This window comes from Ailuropoda melanoleuca, chromosome 1 (assembly GCF_002007445.2).
Source record: "Ailuropoda melanoleuca isolate Jingjing chromosome 1, ASM200744v2, whole genome shotgun sequence".
NCBI classification, from domain to species: domain Eukaryota; kingdom Metazoa; phylum Chordata; class Mammalia; order Carnivora; family Ursidae; genus Ailuropoda; species Ailuropoda melanoleuca.
Genome location: NC_048218.1, coordinates 172,146,633 through 172,164,017, shown reverse-complemented (window position 1 = coordinate 172,164,017; position 17,385 = coordinate 172,146,633). Strand labels below are relative to the sequence as shown.

The following is a 17,385-nucleotide window of genomic DNA, read 5'->3' as shown; positions in this document are numbered from 1 at the left end:
CTAGAAATAGAAAGATAAGCAGGACAAAGTCCCTGCCTTCAAGGAGAGCATAACTAAACGGAAAAGAGGGACAAATAAGGGAACAACTATGGTTCCTGTGAAATGACACTAAAAGAGAGGTAGGATGAGGTCTCTGGAGGTGACAGGCATCCACCTCTGCCTGGAGAAGGACAGGAAAACTTCACCAACGACGTACCTTTGAGCAGAGTGCCCTGCAGGGAAAAAAAAAAAAAAAAAACAGGAATCCAGAAAGCAAAGGGAGATGGTGACTCAGTGCAAAGAGGCTCCAAGGGCAAAATATCTTTGGGAAAGAGGAGGAGAGACGTTTAGCATGGCTGAAGAATATTTGTGAAGCTTTATCAAGTATTTAGACTAGGAGGCAGATGAGTGCCATGCTGGGAAGGCTGTTAAATTCTTTTAAAAATATACGTTTGGGGGAATCATTTATCTAGTTTGTCACAGAAATTCAGAACCACACTTGTGAATTTGAAAGCATTTTCAGTAGTAGAAACACCATCAGAAACTGTCACAACAAACAATTATTAAATGCCTACTACTTTGAGCTCAAGGTCAGTGTATTAGTCTGAATGTTTCTACTTATCACAAGCAAACATTTTTAGAGAAAAGAAGGAATTTAAATTTCTCATGGCTGATTTTTTTTAACTGGATTTATACAAGTCGTACTCTTCAAAATGCTTCCTCACTTATAAAAATATGAGCCAAATCTGCATTATTTAAAATCTGATGAAAGTTAAAAAAAACATTATTAGATTTACTTTAGGTCCATGTATGACAACGCCTTTTCCATGAACATTTTATACTCTCTATAATGCTTTTTAGGTTTCTGGTTCTGGGTACAATAGAGTAAGTACACTCCACCCAGTCTGGCCCATGGAATACAGCTGTGAAATCTGGTCAGATTACTGTGAAAAGTAAATAGTAGCAGGTTGATTGAAGAAGAAAACCAGAATTAGGAGTACCACCAAACTAGCAGTGAAGATAGCATTTTGTTGTCCTCTGATATCTCCCAAGCTAGACTCAAAGCCAACTGGTCTATTTCAGTCGTTGCTAATGCCTGTTGTTAAACTGGCATCTGAAATGGATTACTGCTTACTCGCTGAAGGACATTGACCAAGTCTCTTTCTGTCTCTGGGCCTCATCTGTAAAGTGGGCTGCCTGATCACATACTCTTGGAGGTCCCACCCAGTGCCGATGCTCAGGACTTCACACATGGCATCTAAGCAGCACCAAGAGGCAGAGTGATAAAGCTAAGGAGGCTGCAGCTGAAGGGCAACGCCCCTCCCCCCAGCCTGGTGACCACATGAGTTTGTAAAATTTGCCAACTTAAGATATTTAACCACAATTGGTTAAGACCCTTGTCTCTTTCCACTGTGGCTTCCCTTTGTGTCAGGTCTCATTTTCATGTTTTGTGTCCTTTTCCTTAAAGAGGACCCCCCCAAATTATATAAGCTTCAGAACTTGAAACCTGGATCTGCCCCTGTCCTATTCAGATAGTTTAGCCAAGATGGCATTCAACGAGCGATTTCTCTCTGAGTCATGTGCAAGAATGCATCAGATATTTTATTGGAAATTAACAAGTTCTTGTCTTAGAACTTCAAGAAAGGAAACACCTGCTTTTCTTTCAGTACACAGCTTCACATGACTTTTTTCAGGGCTCCTCAGAATCCTAACACTTTATGTTCATTATCTGTTTCCTGACTATAAGCTTCACAAGAATAGGGACAATGTCGGGGCGCCTGGGTGGCACAGCGGTTGAGCGTCTGCCTTCGGCTCAGGGCGTGATCCCGGCGTTATGGGATCGAGGCCCCACATCAGGCTCCTCCGCTGTGAGCCTGCTTCTTCCTCTCCCACTCCCCCTGCTTGTGTTCCCTCTCTCACGCTGTCTCTATCTCTGTCGAATAAATAAATAAAATCTAAAAAAAAAAAAAAAAAGAATAGGGACAATGTCTTTTCTATTTGCTGATGTGTCCCCAGCATCTGTGGCAATGCCTGGCACAGAGTAAGTACTCCATAAACATTATCAAGATGATGCATTAATTTATGAAGACCTATATTTAAATATACCTTGTCTTTTTCCGTGAAGAATTTGAGACTGAGCACCCCTGCTCTGGGCTAGGTGCAGAAAGTTGCAAGCTCATTTAGAAGACCATTAAAAGTGTCTTACCAGTTGATTTGAATGCCCAGGATATGAAGCACTTGCTGCTGTGGTCAGCAGTGATCCAGCAGTGGAAATGTAAGCTGAAATTTATTTATGGAAGGATGACGAATGCTGAGAGTATGTGAAAACCTTCCCTCTTCTTGCAGTGCACTATTCCTCATTTAAAAGGCACTGAACAAACCAGAATTCTGACTTTGATGGCCAAAAAAGACTCCCTTCTTCCCTTAACTGTGGACAGGTAGATTCTGTCTTGGGCCACCTTGATGAATCAATCAAATGCCCCTCTTTCACAGTCACATCTTTTCCATTTCTCTAAACTATAATTGTAGACACCGGACTATGGACCTCTCAAGGGTGATGGCAGTTCTTCAAATGCCCCCCCCACCTTGTTTTGCCACATCCCACAGGCTAGGAGCTGCCTTTCTTTCCTGCTCACGCCTTCCAGCTCCAGCTGCTTCAGTATTTTCTACAATGGCAGCAGGAGAATCAGCAGCTGAGTAGAAGTCTATATCTAGGAGGAGAAAGACAATAAAGCTCGGAGGGAGAGAGACAGCAAATGTTGATGGGGCTTCAAAAGAATAGCAGAACAACAGGAAAAGGGAATTAAGGAGAGAACGTGATGTGGGAATTACCTAAGCTAATTACATAATCTCATCAAAGGAAGATTCCCAAAAGGAAATGTAAATTGTGGAAGGCTCAACAACTCTAGAGCACGGAGAATTCTGCGCTTATATTATAAATATTCACCAGGAAAAAAATTAGCATTTGGGTAAAGAAGAGTGGGCATGTCCCCTCCCATTGAGTGGTTGTTTGTGATTGCTGTTTCTAAACTCGCAGCACCCGGTTGCGAGTGGCCTGCCATCCTTGTCCTGAGTGGCAAAGGGATGTGGGTGGTGTGTGCAGAGGAGGGGGCTGCCTTTGTGGCAAGCCATGACAGGTTCTCATTTTGATTTTCCTCAAGCTCTCTGGTTGCTCTGCACCTCAAATTCCCAGCTGTACTCTGGATAATGAGGAAAATTATTGGCCTGACCTGGTCCTTTAATTTTTGTCCCGCTCATGGCTTGAGCTTTCATTAGCTTTCATTTCTCATTAAGAGAAAAATCAAAGAGTGAGAATTAAACACCTCTTGATTGTTATTCTACTGAAAATGGGAAGTTGAAAGTTATGGGGTTGGAGCTGAAGGAAAGGCCCAGCTGAGATGAGCGAGCCACGGTAGGATATGTCAGCAGGCATTGGGTGTCCTCCTTCTCCTCCCTCTTGAGAACAATAGGGAGCAATCTTACACCCAGAAATACTTGGAGTCTCTACATTTAGGACTCAGTGTTGTAAAAATCTGGCACATTCTCTGAGCAGAGATGAGGCTGAAATCACATTGGGCTTTTCTCTTCTCAAGCATTGGGTTTGGGATTTACATGAAGCCTTTCACCAGTGCTCAGTTATGTGTTTACCCCTAGAGATGCTGCTCTTCAGGCATAGAGGCTGTGTCCAACCCATCTGTCAATTTCTTACATGGCAGTGTGTCAGGCACGTGGCAGGTGTTCAGCAAATGAATGGAGAGGGTGAATGAATGCACACGTGCTGTCATGAATTGACTGCTCTTAATATCTATGTTTGTATGCATGTACCCCGCCTCACTACATAAAGGAAATAAAAACAGTATGGTGGTTCCTCAAAAAAAATTAAACATAGCACTACCATATGGTCCAGCAATTTCAATTAGGTATATACCCAAAAGAATTGAAAGGAGGGACCTAAACAGATACTTGTACACCAGTGTTTGTAGCAGCATTATTCACAATAGCCAAAAGGTAGAAACAAAGCAAGTGCCTACCCACAGATGAATGGACAATCCAGATGTGTATATCCATGTAGTGGAAAATCATTCAGCCTTTAAAAGAATGGATATTGTGACACGTGCTACAAATGGATGAACTGTGAAAACTAAATGAAATAAGCCAGGCACGAAAAGACAAATATTCTATGATCCCACCTGTATGAAGTACCTAGTTATTCTTTAATGAGTACAGGGATTCAGTTTGCCATGATGGAAAAGTTCTGGAGACGGATAGCGCTCATGGTCATACCATAACGTGAATGTACTTAATAGCACTTAATTGCATGCTCAAAAGAAAAGTTAAAATGGTGAAGCTTATGTGTTGTATATTTTACTGCAATAAAAAAGGAAATAAGGCAACATTCATTTAATGTACTGACATTCCTAAATCAACCCAGAGAACATCAGCGCTGCCCATATCCTTTGATTCCAGCTACACGTGAAGAAGGGGCAGTCACTGAGTGGCCACACTGCTTCAGGGGAACATGGGCCTTCATGGCCTTCCCATCTGTGCAGGCCCCCTTTTCCCATGTGGATCCATAAAAATGCCATAAAATGCACCTTCCCCCAAGCTTCTAAGGCTGGAAATTACAGGAGAATCTGCCTTGTCCCATGCGTTGTACCACCCACCTGATGATTGATTACTCACTTGTTACTGCAGACCAGCCTCCAAGGGACAAACTAGCAGGAAACCTCTTTGGGTTCACTCTTTCTAGACTCCCAGCCTAGAGGAGAGCTCAGTATTACAGACAGAAGGGCATGGGTTTAAATTTCAGTTCTCCATACTATTACTTGTGTGGCTTTAGGCAACTCACTTAAGTATGCTTCAGTTTCCTCATCTGTAAAATGGGAATATGACTGTACCTTCCTCACAGAGTCGTGCGAAGGCCTAAATGAACTAATAATATAAGTGCCTAACAGAGTGTCCACAATAAAATGAGTATTCAGTGAATACAGTTTTCATGGAAGAGGTACGTTACAGGTGGTAACAGGGGTGGAGTAAAGATGGTCATTCATTTCATCACGGGAGTTGAAATATAGGCCCCATACCATCTAAACCTTGCACAGGCCAGCCAACCAGCATGAGCCTCAGGAGTGAGCAGGGATACCAGCACATGATTAAATGGGGCTTTCTGGGGGGGATGCATAGTGCTCAAAGAATCCTTTTCACTTCTCATACCTCACCCAATTCCTTAAGCTTTGGGGTAGTTTCCTTTTGGAGATAGATTTATATCATTTTTTCACATCTACTAGAAAGTTTACTCATTCTTGCTTAGGAAATATCTTGAGACCTGAATATCCAAAGAATTAAGGATTATGTTAGCATAATGCCAAGTAAATAGAAAGCCCATGAAGGAGAGTTCCAGGATGAAGTCATTCCGGTCCCTATGGTGGTGAGGATGACCTCTGGCTGCACAGTGATGCTTCTCCATGCTTTCAGTCAATCAGACTATCATACTGATAGTGTCGAATTGAACTCACTAACTTTACTTATTTTCTTAATTTTAATTATTCAGGTGCATCCTCCCGGAACCTGGAGAAATTTCTAGAAACGTAAGTGAAAGAGGGATATACGAAGATGTTTTTGATTGGGTTTTTCATTGTGAAGAAAGAATGAAAACCTTCTGTTGTCACCCTGTAATCACTTGTACTGAGCACCAGTATCTTGCTAGTCATTCCCAGACACTGGGACCTTATCACTTCTTGGGCCAGTGGACATAGGAAGTGATTAATTTGCATATGTCCTTAAAGAAGGATCATAAAAATGCATACAAAGCGGGTCAAACTTAAGTCTAGCCAAAGTAGCTGAAAAAAAGGCAAAAAAAAAAAATTTCTTCCTTTTCCTACTTTATGTGCCCATTTTGAGTGTAAAATTCAGAAGCAAGGCCCTCGGTGCCCAGAATGGAAACCTTGGGAAATCCTGGAATTTTGAAAGGTCGATACAGGAGCTCAGCCATCAGGATGTCCTACAAATCTGGATGGAAGGAAGCCAGTTAACACTTGAGGACCAATGCTGTAAAAAATCCTAAGATGATGGTACCGTGTGTGCCTCCTGGAGACTTCAGTCCGCTCTTTCCAATTCTATGCACTTATGTGGTCTTTCCCTTGTGGGGAAGTAATTTACAGATTATACAGAAGAAGGTGGAAATAGGAAGAGTGATCCTGGAATAAAAGAAAAATAGCAAAAAGTTACCAAAAGGGGGGCCATACAAAATCCTTCATGGGCCTAGGCTGTGACATCAGCTGTGACAAGTTTCGGTTTCTAAGGGTTTGCCCTCTCTGGCTTTTCAGTTTGTCTAGAAACCAACTGTTGGACCATCCAGCCATTGTCATATATGCCATGATTGGAAATGATGTCTGCAACGGGTGAGTTATGGAGAAAGAAGGTTTGGAAAATGCTTGGACTCTGGGTTCTCCCTCTTCTCTTCTCCACTCCACTGTGTTACAGTAGCCTGCTGTTGAGTTGAATTTCTCTTAGTTAAGTCCTAAACACATGTGAAATTGATAGAACCAACCCGTAAAGCTGAAAGACCCTTTAAAGAATATCTGATCCATTAATTCTCTGCTCTAATTGCAAACAAATGGGTATGTCACCATACAAGTTCTCAGTTGTATCACAAGATACATGCTGCTACTAGCCAAGACTCCCAAGATTGAATACCATGGCCTTTTAAGTAAAATAAGGCCAAATCACAGCTATCCCATAAGAATAGCTTCCTCACTCACATTCTGATGTAGGTATTCATGTGGTAGAGACAGCGTAGACTCAGAGCGTTCGCAAACAAACTGTGTATAATTTATGGCCAATCCTATTTATGCCCATGGCCCATATTAAGGAAGCAGTTTTGCTGAACTGCTAATATTGGTAGTGATTTCAATTCATGTTCAATGCCTTAGTCTCCCACAACATTTTGGAAGGTTTCTCAAAAATTGTGTGTACCCCTAAGAATATGCTGCACATGTGAATGCCATCTGTCCTGTGATTGTGGCCAAAAAGAAAGAAAAAAAAAAGGTGAAATCAGATCTGGAACAACTCCCCAGTAGTCACCCACCCACCATTTTAGAAAACAGAAAAGTAAAGCCAAGAGAGATTATACGACCTGCCTGATTAATTGATTAATGGCAGAGCTGGCCTCCAACCCAAGTGATACTAGAAGTTGGTCATCCTAAACTCACTGTCCGTCCTTCGCTTTCACTCATCAAGCTTTCTAAGCCTGTGCTAAAAACCCAGTTCAATAATTACTAATGTGTTTGCCCTCACCAACACCTCCATGAGGTAGGAGAGCCCTGGAACTCTCACAGTGAAGGAGGTGTAGACCTAATTAGTGAAGTGAGTTCAGGTCAGGAGATACCATGCTGCGATGCAGAGATGCTGATGTGCCAGACCCCACCTTGGCACCCCCCGGGCTGGTTTACCACCCTCCCCAGACCCCCAAGGCTCCCAAGGCCCCACACTGGGGACCCAATTCCCAACTTCTGTGATGAGCCACGTGGAACTCTCTGGTAAATAGCAAACACCTCCCAAACTCTCCATGAACCAAGAGTCACGCCACCCCCTAGATCATCTTATCCCCACAGCAGCCTCAAGAGGAAAGCATGATGGTCCCTATTTTATAGACAAAAAAACAGGTTTGGCAAGATTAAGGAGCTCGAGTGTGTTGCTATGAGTAGCAAGGTTGAGAGGCAGACTAGGTTCTCTGACAAAGTTCTGTGCTCTTTCCATAGTCCACACCTGCCTTAACTGCTTTCTTTTAGGCAATCACTTTTTTAAACATATGTGTTGACCACCTATGATGTGCCAAATGCTGTGCCGGGCTCTGGGACATAATGGCAAAGAGGCCACAGTGCCTGACCGCAAGGAGCTTATGGAAGGAGAGGCACTGAGCTGCAGCCCCAGCCCCATCACAAAACAGAATGAACCTATGTCACATCAGCCAGTGCCCCTCTAGCCTCTGGATCATGTTCCCCCAGAGGGGACACAGAGCAAACTAGGGATAGTGAGCCCAGAACACCTGCAGAAAGAGCCTTTGACTCCAAGAGCCCAAACCCCTGCTACTGCAGTTTCCCAGCAGAACCTGCTTTCTCAGAGGCCCTTCCAGCCCAGTCCTGCTTTTCCTTTTCCAAGGAGCCAAAGGGCAGGCAGACATCAGCCAGAGACCTGCGCCAGCCTCTCCCCTCGCCAGGGATCTGGGCAGAGAAGCAGCGAGCATTTGGGTGAAAGAATGGGGTTGGCAGCATGGGATGTCCCTGCAGTGCCCACTTTGCAATGTCCTGTGGTGGGGTTAGAAAAATAAAGACAGATGGCAGCCATACCTCCCCATCTGCCAGCACGTCAAGGTGGAGTAGACAACCCAAAATGAGCAACGCGATCTCATAAAAAGCTCAAGCCAGCAACGAGTTGCATAATAAGTCTGCCTGGAACAAGTTCGGGGATATTTGCTTGACTTTTTTCTTTCCTTTTTTTATGATGATGCTAGCATTTACTGAAATAATGCAACCATGCGCTTCTTTCTGAATTCTCCAAACTCATGCAGTCATTCAATAAACACGTGCTAAATGAATGAAGGTCATGGTTGGAAGATAGCTTCTTAATGTCTGGAATTTAAGAAGAAAGGTAACATGGACAAACACAGCTTTCCCCCATGACTCTACTCAGTTTGGCCGAAGCTAATCCAGTTCCCCTGGCTTTTCCAATCACTGCCCTCGAAAGCTAAGGAATGTCTATGATACAAAAGGAGGAAAATGCCTGGAAATAGGGCAAATTTGAGTGAGCTAGAGCAGCGGAACCTTAAGGAGCAGGGGCAGCCTGGGAAAGGGAATGACTTTAAGGGCCTCAAATCATAAACCCTTCCTCCATCCCCCACCATGACATCCCTAAGAAGAACACTGCAATTGCCAGAAGTGAGATAGAATTATAAAACATCTAATAGTAGCCAGATATATTGACACGGTTCCTTTTTTTTTTTATAGTAGACCTAGAAATAACTACTTGTACATTTTTCACCTAATGGAAAGAGCCAGAAAGCTAATCCAGTTCCCCTGGCTTTTCCAATCACTGCCCTCGAAAGCTAAGGAATGTCTATGATACAAAAGGAGGAAAATGCCTGGAAATAGGGCAAATTTGAGTGAGCTAGAGCAGCGGAACCTTAAGGAGCAGGGGCAGCCTGGGAAAGGGAATGACTTTAAGGGCCTCAAATCATAAACCCTTCCTCCATCCCCCACCATGACATCCCTAAGAAGAACACTGCAATTGCCAGAAGTGAGATAGAATTATAAAACATCTAATAGTAGCCAGATATATTGACACGGTTCCTTTTTTTTTTTATAGTAGACCTAGAAATAACTACTTGTACATTTTTCACCTAATGGAAAGAGCCAGAACCACTGTACATGGGTTGTCTGTGTCCGCCAGCACCCAAGCACTTTTTTTTCTGCAATGCCAAATCTTCCAAAGTCACCTAGAGCAGCTGATCAGCACTGCATTATGAGGAAACTGGCAGGGATAAGTGGGTGATGGACATTAAGGGGGCCATGTGATGTAATGAGTACTGGTTATTATATAAGACTGATGAATCACTGACCTCTACCTCTGAAACCAATAATATATGTTGATTAATTGAATTTAATTTTTTTTTAATTTTTATTTTTTTAATTACATTTCTTTTTTTTTTTTTTAAAGATTTTATTTACTTATTTGACAGGGATAGAGACAGCCAGCGAGAGAGGGAACACAAGCAGGGGGAGTGGGAGAGGAAGAAGCAGGCTCCTAGTGGAGAAGCCTGATGTGGGGCTCGATCCCACAACGCCGGGATCACGCCCTGAGCCGAAGGCAGACGCTTAACCGCTGTGCCACCCAGGCGCCCCTTTTTTTAAATTTTTTTTTTAAGATTTTTTATTTATTTATTTGACAGAGATAGAGACAGCCAGCGAGAGAGGGAACACAAGCAGGGGAGTGGGAGAGGAAGAAGCAGGCTTCCAGCAGAGGAGCCTGATGTGGGGCTCGAACCCATAACGCCGGGATCACGCCCTGAGCCGAAGGCAGACGCTTAACCGCTGTGCCACCCAGGCGCCCCTTTAAATTTTTAAATAAAAAAGAGGAAACCGGCCAATGTGCTGATAAGTCACTGGCCCCAAGGAGCCTGCACTAGCAGGAAACAATCCATTCCATCCAATCAAGTGGTAGAAAAACCAGCAGGGAAGGGAATGCTCAGAGGAGTTCTTTCTCCCAGCCTCCTCAGTCAAGGCAGGGGTGGCCAAGGGAAGGATAAGGAAGTTCCCAACCGGCCAGCACATTCTAGGTCACCCCCACTTTCAGGGACCCAGGATCTCTATGCAAGGAGTAATTTGGCCCAGTGAGTCCCCAGCTGCTCCCCAGTCTGTGTCAAGACGCCTCCTCAAGGCGGTGGGAGGCCAGCCATGTGATCACAGCTGGCTGGCCTGAAGGGCTCCCTGTGTTGCCTGGCTGCTAAGAGAACTCAAATGCTAGCTTGAGTGAGCACTCAGTCGTGATGCGTCTCTGGGCTTTAGCTCTGGTTCTGGGAAATATTTTCCACAGAGGCTGTTTGCCTTCTTCCTTAAAAGAGGGCACATCTCTCTGGCATCAGCCAGGTGAAATCTGGCTGGAATAGCTGCCAGGGTAATGCAAGGATCACAGCCGGCCCTGCACCCAAGTCACGAGGCTTATTTTCAAGATCAGACACAATTCATGAGGACAAAGACTGGCTCTGAGCTACCCAAGGGGCGAGGCTCTTTCTCTTCAGCCTGCCGCATGTTCCTGACCTGTGAGAGCACAGCCTGGACGCCTCTCTCATCATTTTCCTGCCACCAGCATCACAACTCCCAGGCTTGCCCTCTGCAAGCTCAGCACCCCTAACCCCTCACCTCTCCATCAGAGTGACCAGTGTGAGCTCACCGGTGTGTGCAGAAGGCTGGAGGGCACTGGGGTGCGCAGACAAACCTGGGCTGGCAAGGTGGACCCGACGCAGGCTCCAACACACATGGGCTGGGAAGGATTAGACGCTTCCAGCTCAGCCCGCCCAACCCACAGTGGACATCAAAGAAGTCCTGGGAGATATTTGCCAAACCACTGGGACTCTGGTCTCCAAAATACTGGTGCTGAGTCTCCTCAAAGACCACCAGAGGAGAAGGAGAATGCAGATCAAAATGGCATTGAGAATTTTTCAGGGACAGAATCAGAAGGCACTTTCTAAGGCATCCAGAAGGGGTGACCCACCACCTGTCACTTAGGCCGATTTGCCTTTGCCTGAACTAAGAATCAGTCCATTTGGGGGTGCCTATCTAGCTTAATCGGTAGAACATGCCACTCTTGATCTTGGGGTCATGAGTTCAAGCCTCACGCTGGGCCTAGAGCTTACTTTAAAAAAAAAAAAATCCGTTAATTTTGCTAAGCACATTAAAGGGTTTAACTGACAACGCACATGTGTAAGTTAGGTAGCTGTGCATAGTGGAGCAAAGATGACTGGAGAATGTTCCTCCAGCTGCACCAAGGCTTCCATTTTGATTTCACTTAGTAACTAGCCATTTGGGTTATGCTTTCTTCAGTCTGGGGTGCTCCTGCAAAAGCACAGATGAGCTCAGAGTATTTGTTATCATCAGGGCTGTGTCTCTAGCCAAAAAATAATCATTAAATAGGGAGTTGGGGAGACTTTTCTCCATCTTAACTCATCTTGGCTTTATGTGATTGGAGAGCCATAGCTCAGCATAATTGCTTTGTGCCAAAGTGCTAGTGTATCAGCAGGAAAAGAAAAAAAAAAAAAACTGAAGTGCCAAGGCAAAAGTTAATAAGCAGGATGTGCTAGCCTTACCGATGATGGAAGGTATGGTGTAGACACCTGCTTGCTTCCATTTCACCCCCACTGTCATACAACACACACACACACACACTCTCACACATGGTGAGTATCAAACCTGGTCACTCTGGGTAGGTCCTCCTGGGCTGAGCAAACCCACAAGGCAGCCTCAATCCTCTTCACAAACTGGGATCCTTCTAGCACTTCTGTACATATGCAAGTCGAGCCAAAGCCTCTACCTACCCTTCTGCCCTTAGTAGGTAGGCAACCTATTCTCATATCTTTAGGAGAGCTTTTTATTCAGGTTAGAGAGGTTTTTATTCATAAAGTAGTATAATTTTTCCCTAGGTAACAGAAAACATGAATTTAGCATTCTGTTCTATATGCTGGGGTTTTGTAAAATAGAACATCTTTTCTTTTTTTTCTTTTCTTTACTTTTCTTTTCTTTTCTCTTTCTTTTCTTTTCTTTCCTTTTTTATTTTTTTTTCAGGGCAGGGTGAGGGAGTTCCAAGCAACCCATTAGATAGTATAGAAGTACGTACACCATCCATGACTAACACCTTGCTGGCAACCCCTAACCTCAGCTTTGCTCTGCCTTCTCTGTGCGGGTACATATTGCTTGTCACAAATGAGCCAAAGTGATCTTTGCATCTGTGATCAGCCTGTCACCTCTGGGCAGCAGCAATTTAGAAAGTGATTTTATTTGACTAAGTGAAATAGGTGGGGGACAAATGACATAAAATTACAATGCTTTCAGCTCCTTCCATTAAAGCTTAGGTGGAGTCCGGGTTTTTTCCCCCTTACTTGAGAAAGAATAAAAATGAGAACCTGTTTTATTTTTATTATTTTTCTGATTACAAAATAACATCTGTTGTGAAAATAATACAGGGTGTAGAAAGTGAGTTTCCCCATAATCACTCCATACCACCTCCCACCAGCCTGCTCCAAGCTAACCAATGGAGACAGTTTAATGTACTTGCATCCAGATTTTTTCTATGCAAATTCTGACTTACAGACTGATTAATATTCATTGAAATGAAATAATAGTATGCTTACTGCTCTGTAATTTGTTCTTTTCAATCAGCAATACTTTTTAGCAGCCTTTTCCATGCTAACACATACAGACTACTTCGTTATTTTTTAAATTTTTTTATTTTATTGAGTTGAAATTTACATAATATAAAATTAACCATTTTAAAGTGAACAATTCAGTGGCATTTTGTAATTCAGAATCTTGTATAACTGTCACCTGTGTGAGTTACTTCTTTCTTTTTAGTGGCTGTATAGCCTTCTACCTCAAGGACTTACTATAATTTATATAACCAGGCTTTTTGGCTTTTTCTAACTTTACACTATTTTACACAATATTGCAATACTTGTATGTACATCTTTGCACATTTGTGGAAATGTTACTGTAAATTTCAAGGTCAAAAGTTAAACCAACTTCAAATGTTGATACTTTTTTTTGAGAGAGAGAGAATCTCAAGCAGGCGCCACTGTATGCAGAGCCCAACTCTGGGCTCAATCTCATGACCTTGAGATCATAACCTGAGCCAAAATCATTAACCAACTGATCCATCCAGGCACCCCAAATGTTGATACATTTTGAAAAATTCCCTCCTAAATGGCAGTATTAGTGTCCATTTAGGAGCTCCCTTCAAAGTAATAACAGTGGGCAGGTGCTTTCCTGCCTCAGTAGGTAGAGCATGTGACTCAGAGTTGTAAGTCTGAGCCCCATGTTGGGGGTAGAGATTATTTAAAAATAAAATCTTAAAAACGAAAAATTAAATTTTTTTAAAAAGTGGTAATAGTGGACACCCCTGGGGGTTTCTTTCTGTTCCTTCCTTTCATGTCACTTATGCCTCAGGTCCAGCCTGTGAATAATAGACTTACTTTTTCCGGTTTGGGATCTGTATTAAGTTCCTGAAAGCTGCCATAACAAAACACCATGCATTAGGTAACTTCAGACTCACCGTTCTGGAGGCTAGAAGTCCAAAATCAAGGTGCCAGCAGGGCTATGCTTTTTCTGAGAGGTCTAGAGGAAAATCGTTTCTTGTCCTTTATGCTTCTGGGGGGCTCCTGGCAATCCTCAGAATTCCTTGGTTTGTAGGAGCCTAATTCTCGTCTCTGTTTCCAGCTTCACATGGCCTTCTTTCCTCTATGTGTGTTTGCATAACACCTCTTCTTGGAAGGACACTTGGTTTTGGATTTAGGGCCATCTCTAATCTAGTATGACCTAATCTTTACATTTGCAAAAACCTTGTTTCGGAATAAGGTCACATTCTGAGGGAAACTATTCAACCCACTCTAGGATCATTATGTAAATTTGGAATTTTAAGGACTCAAAATAGAAAACAACTTATTATTCCATTTAGGTTAACAAAAGGCAGTTTAAAGAGTAGATGAAAATCTTAGAGAATTCTACAATCTACTCCCAGGTTAATGCAGGTTAGTATCTTAACTCGAAGTATTCCTAAAAGTGTGTAAGTTCAAATTCAATGTAGAAAGTAAGGATGTAGTGTGGATATACATAATGTCATTTTATTTCTCAGTAGAGTTGTATTTTCTTAACTGTGATGTATGTGAAAAGTTTAAAAGACGAAGTTTCAGATCTCAGAGGGTCAAACAAAGAATATGTAATACCACACTCCTTTGATTCTATTAACTGTGTGTATCAGTCAGGATAGGTAGGGTCATACCAGGAAGAAACAGCCTCAAATTGTAGTAGCATAAAGCAACAAACATTTACTCATACTACATTGTTGCCCAGGGATCACCGTGGGACTCTATTCCAGGACTCAGATTAGTGAAGCAGCTGCCATATAGAACATTGCCCAGACTCATGGCCAAGAGCATTCTAGAGGCTCTCATATCAACATATGTGACACATGTCACTTCTGCTCACAACTGATAGGCTAGATCAGTTACATGGCCCACCCAACCACAAGAGGGTCAGGGAGCCTAATATATTTTGCAGATAGCACCCATAACTACTACACTGTGTGTATGGGGCAGGGGGAGGAGGGATGGGGGGATTAATGTATGTGTATGCATTTATCCTTATCTACTAAGATATGTTCTGTTTCTTTCACCAACAGGAAAGCTGACCCAGTCCCAGAAATGACCACTCCTGCAAAATTATACTCGAGCATCATGCAGACTCTGAAGTATCTAAATTCCCACCTGCCAAATGGCAGCCATGTTATTTTATATGGCTTACCAGATGGGACATTTCTCTGGGATAATTTGCACGACAGATATTATCCTCTCGGTATTGGTTTGAAGATAATTTTACTCTTTAACAATGTCAGTTATAATATATGTAGTTCAAATACATGTAGTTCTAAGCATATAGGAATACACCTAAAATGTCACCACGGCACATAGGTCAGAGCTGGTGAAGGCAAGAGCCCTGAGGTATGGATCTAAAGGTCAGTATCCAAAGATGGTCAGAACCAGATCCAAAGTCGGAAAGGGCAGAAATTTTTAATGTAGAATTAGGACAAATTGAAGGGTTAGAGTTTAAATCAGGAAACTCCTTTAACAAAAAGTGAAATCTAGAATAAGCGGATGAAGCTCAAGTCAAAGAGAAGGATTTCTCCAAACCTCAATGGTGATGCCCCCTGGTGGCCAGAATTCTAAGAAATGCTGCAGACCCTGGTGGCCGTTAAAATTCAACCCATTGCATCCTCCAGTGGGCTTGCTTGCTGCCTCTACACTCTCTCAGCGTCCTTGACTCTGAAATGCTTTAAATATCTCCAGAAACTTCCAATAGCATCTCTAGCATTCCAGATGCTTTCTAAACGTTGTAAAAGTAATAGTAATTCACATCAGGAAGGGCTGCCATGCTGATCCTTAAAACAATCCTGTTAACCCAATTAATGATATTTTTTTAAACAAAATTGAGTTCCATTTTATAGATGAAAAGCCCAAGGCTCCAAATGTTGCATAGCTTATTGTACTTGTGATCTGAGTGTAGTAGGGCTCTCTTTCTCTGTGTTTGGGGAAGAATGTCCTTTCAAAAAATATTTATCATGTGCCAGGCCCTGTTCTAGGCTCTGCATAAACATCAGTGAACACAATAATCAAAAATCCCTGCCAACATAGGCTTGTATTCCAGTAGGAGTATGCCAGAGGATAAGTGTGACTAGAAAAATTAAGCAGGGTAGGGGGTTAGGAAGTGCTGGCCTCGGGCCTCTCTGACAGGCATCTACGATGAGGGGCCTGGGTACCCTCCCTTCAGCCCCATATCAACAACACCTGTGCCAGTCTCTCATTAGAGAGGTGGCCCCTTCCCTGGTATTGCCATAGCCCCCTCTTTAGGCCCCCTGCTAAAGTGTTCTGGAGGTCCAAGCAGTTTCTAATGAGTCCAATGAGAAATTCAAAGGGAAAAACCTGAAACTCCTTCCTCAGTGTCCACCTTAGGAGGAGGGGGTAGGGCGCTTTTCCTTACGTTAATAACTTCTCTGTATCTTTCCAGTCTCCTCTTCTCTTCCTGTAGTCCCTGCTTAAGCCAACGCCCCACCACCTCCCTCAGGAAGTTCCAGCCCTCCTAACACACGAAAAGAGCAGGTCCCCTTTACCTAGTTCTCAAAGGGCTCTGGTCCCTTCACGAGGGGGACAGCAGTAAATACCCACTTTCTAGGCTTCCCACCAATAAGACTGAAGACAGTTTTCCTCTTCAGTTACCAAATGCACAACAAATATCATTCTCATCCCAGCAAAACACTGTCCAGCTTCCCAAGAGGAACGTATATTCCTTCTGTTCCCACAGCTTTGACTGTGACCCTTGGAAATAGTAGAATTTGACTCCATTCTGGGCTTCTTTGAACATGTGAAGGACAACCACATGGGCCAAGAATGTCTCTTTGAGCCATTGGGGTTGAAAATTTGAGTTCCCCCAACAGATGTTTTCAGATTCTTAGATTTCTCCCATGCAAAGAAACACTTGGGGAAAGAAACTTGAGGACAGGGGAGATGTGCTTCCAATTTACTCTATCACATCCATGGGGACTTGACTTTGGGTTTTCTGACTTTAAATCCCATTTTCTTTCCATGAACTCTGGTTAGATGATTCCATAAATTCTCTCAGCTATGCCACATAATTCGCCTGACTCAACCACAGTAGGTAATAATGACACCATACAATTTGGAAGGGAGGGAAAGAAGGTGACTGGGGAGACTTATCAGTCACTCTGGTGGATTCTCTAGGCCAGCGGTTTTCATGTCACCCCTACTCATTATCACAAGTGGAGAAGGGGTGCTACTAACATCCAGCGGGTAGAATCCAGGGTTACTCGTAAGCATCCTGCAATGCACGAGACAGCCCCCCACAACTAAGAAGAGCAATAGAGCCAAGGTTGAGAAACCCTGCTTTAGGCTTTGCCTTGTCCTCAAATGGCCTTTCCCCAGCCACTAGTCAGGCACTAGCATTTCACAGCACAAAAAAGGAAGAAGGAAAAGGTAGAACGAGTTTGTTCTATATAAACAACCCTGGTTTTGAAAAAAAAAATCCAATTAGGAAGAAAGTTGAAACCATCTAAAATTTGTTTAATGTTTTT

The 17,385-nt window shown here is 43.2% G+C and overlaps 1 protein-coding gene across 1 annotated transcript in view; it reads left to right on the top strand.

The window, feature by feature from the left end:
- AOAH (acyloxyacyl hydrolase) overlaps positions 1-17,385 on the top strand; it is a 181,636-nt gene that overhangs the window by 141,496 nt on the left and 22,755 nt on the right. Inside the window, exons 15-17 of the mRNA XM_034644821.1 lie at positions 5,531-5,567; positions 6,306-6,380; positions 14,923-15,095. Of these exons, the coding sequence (XP_034500712.1) occupies positions 5,531-5,567; positions 6,306-6,380; positions 14,923-15,095 (285 nt within the window). The remainder of the gene's footprint in view (positions 1-5,530; positions 5,568-6,305; positions 6,381-14,922; positions 15,096-17,385) is intronic.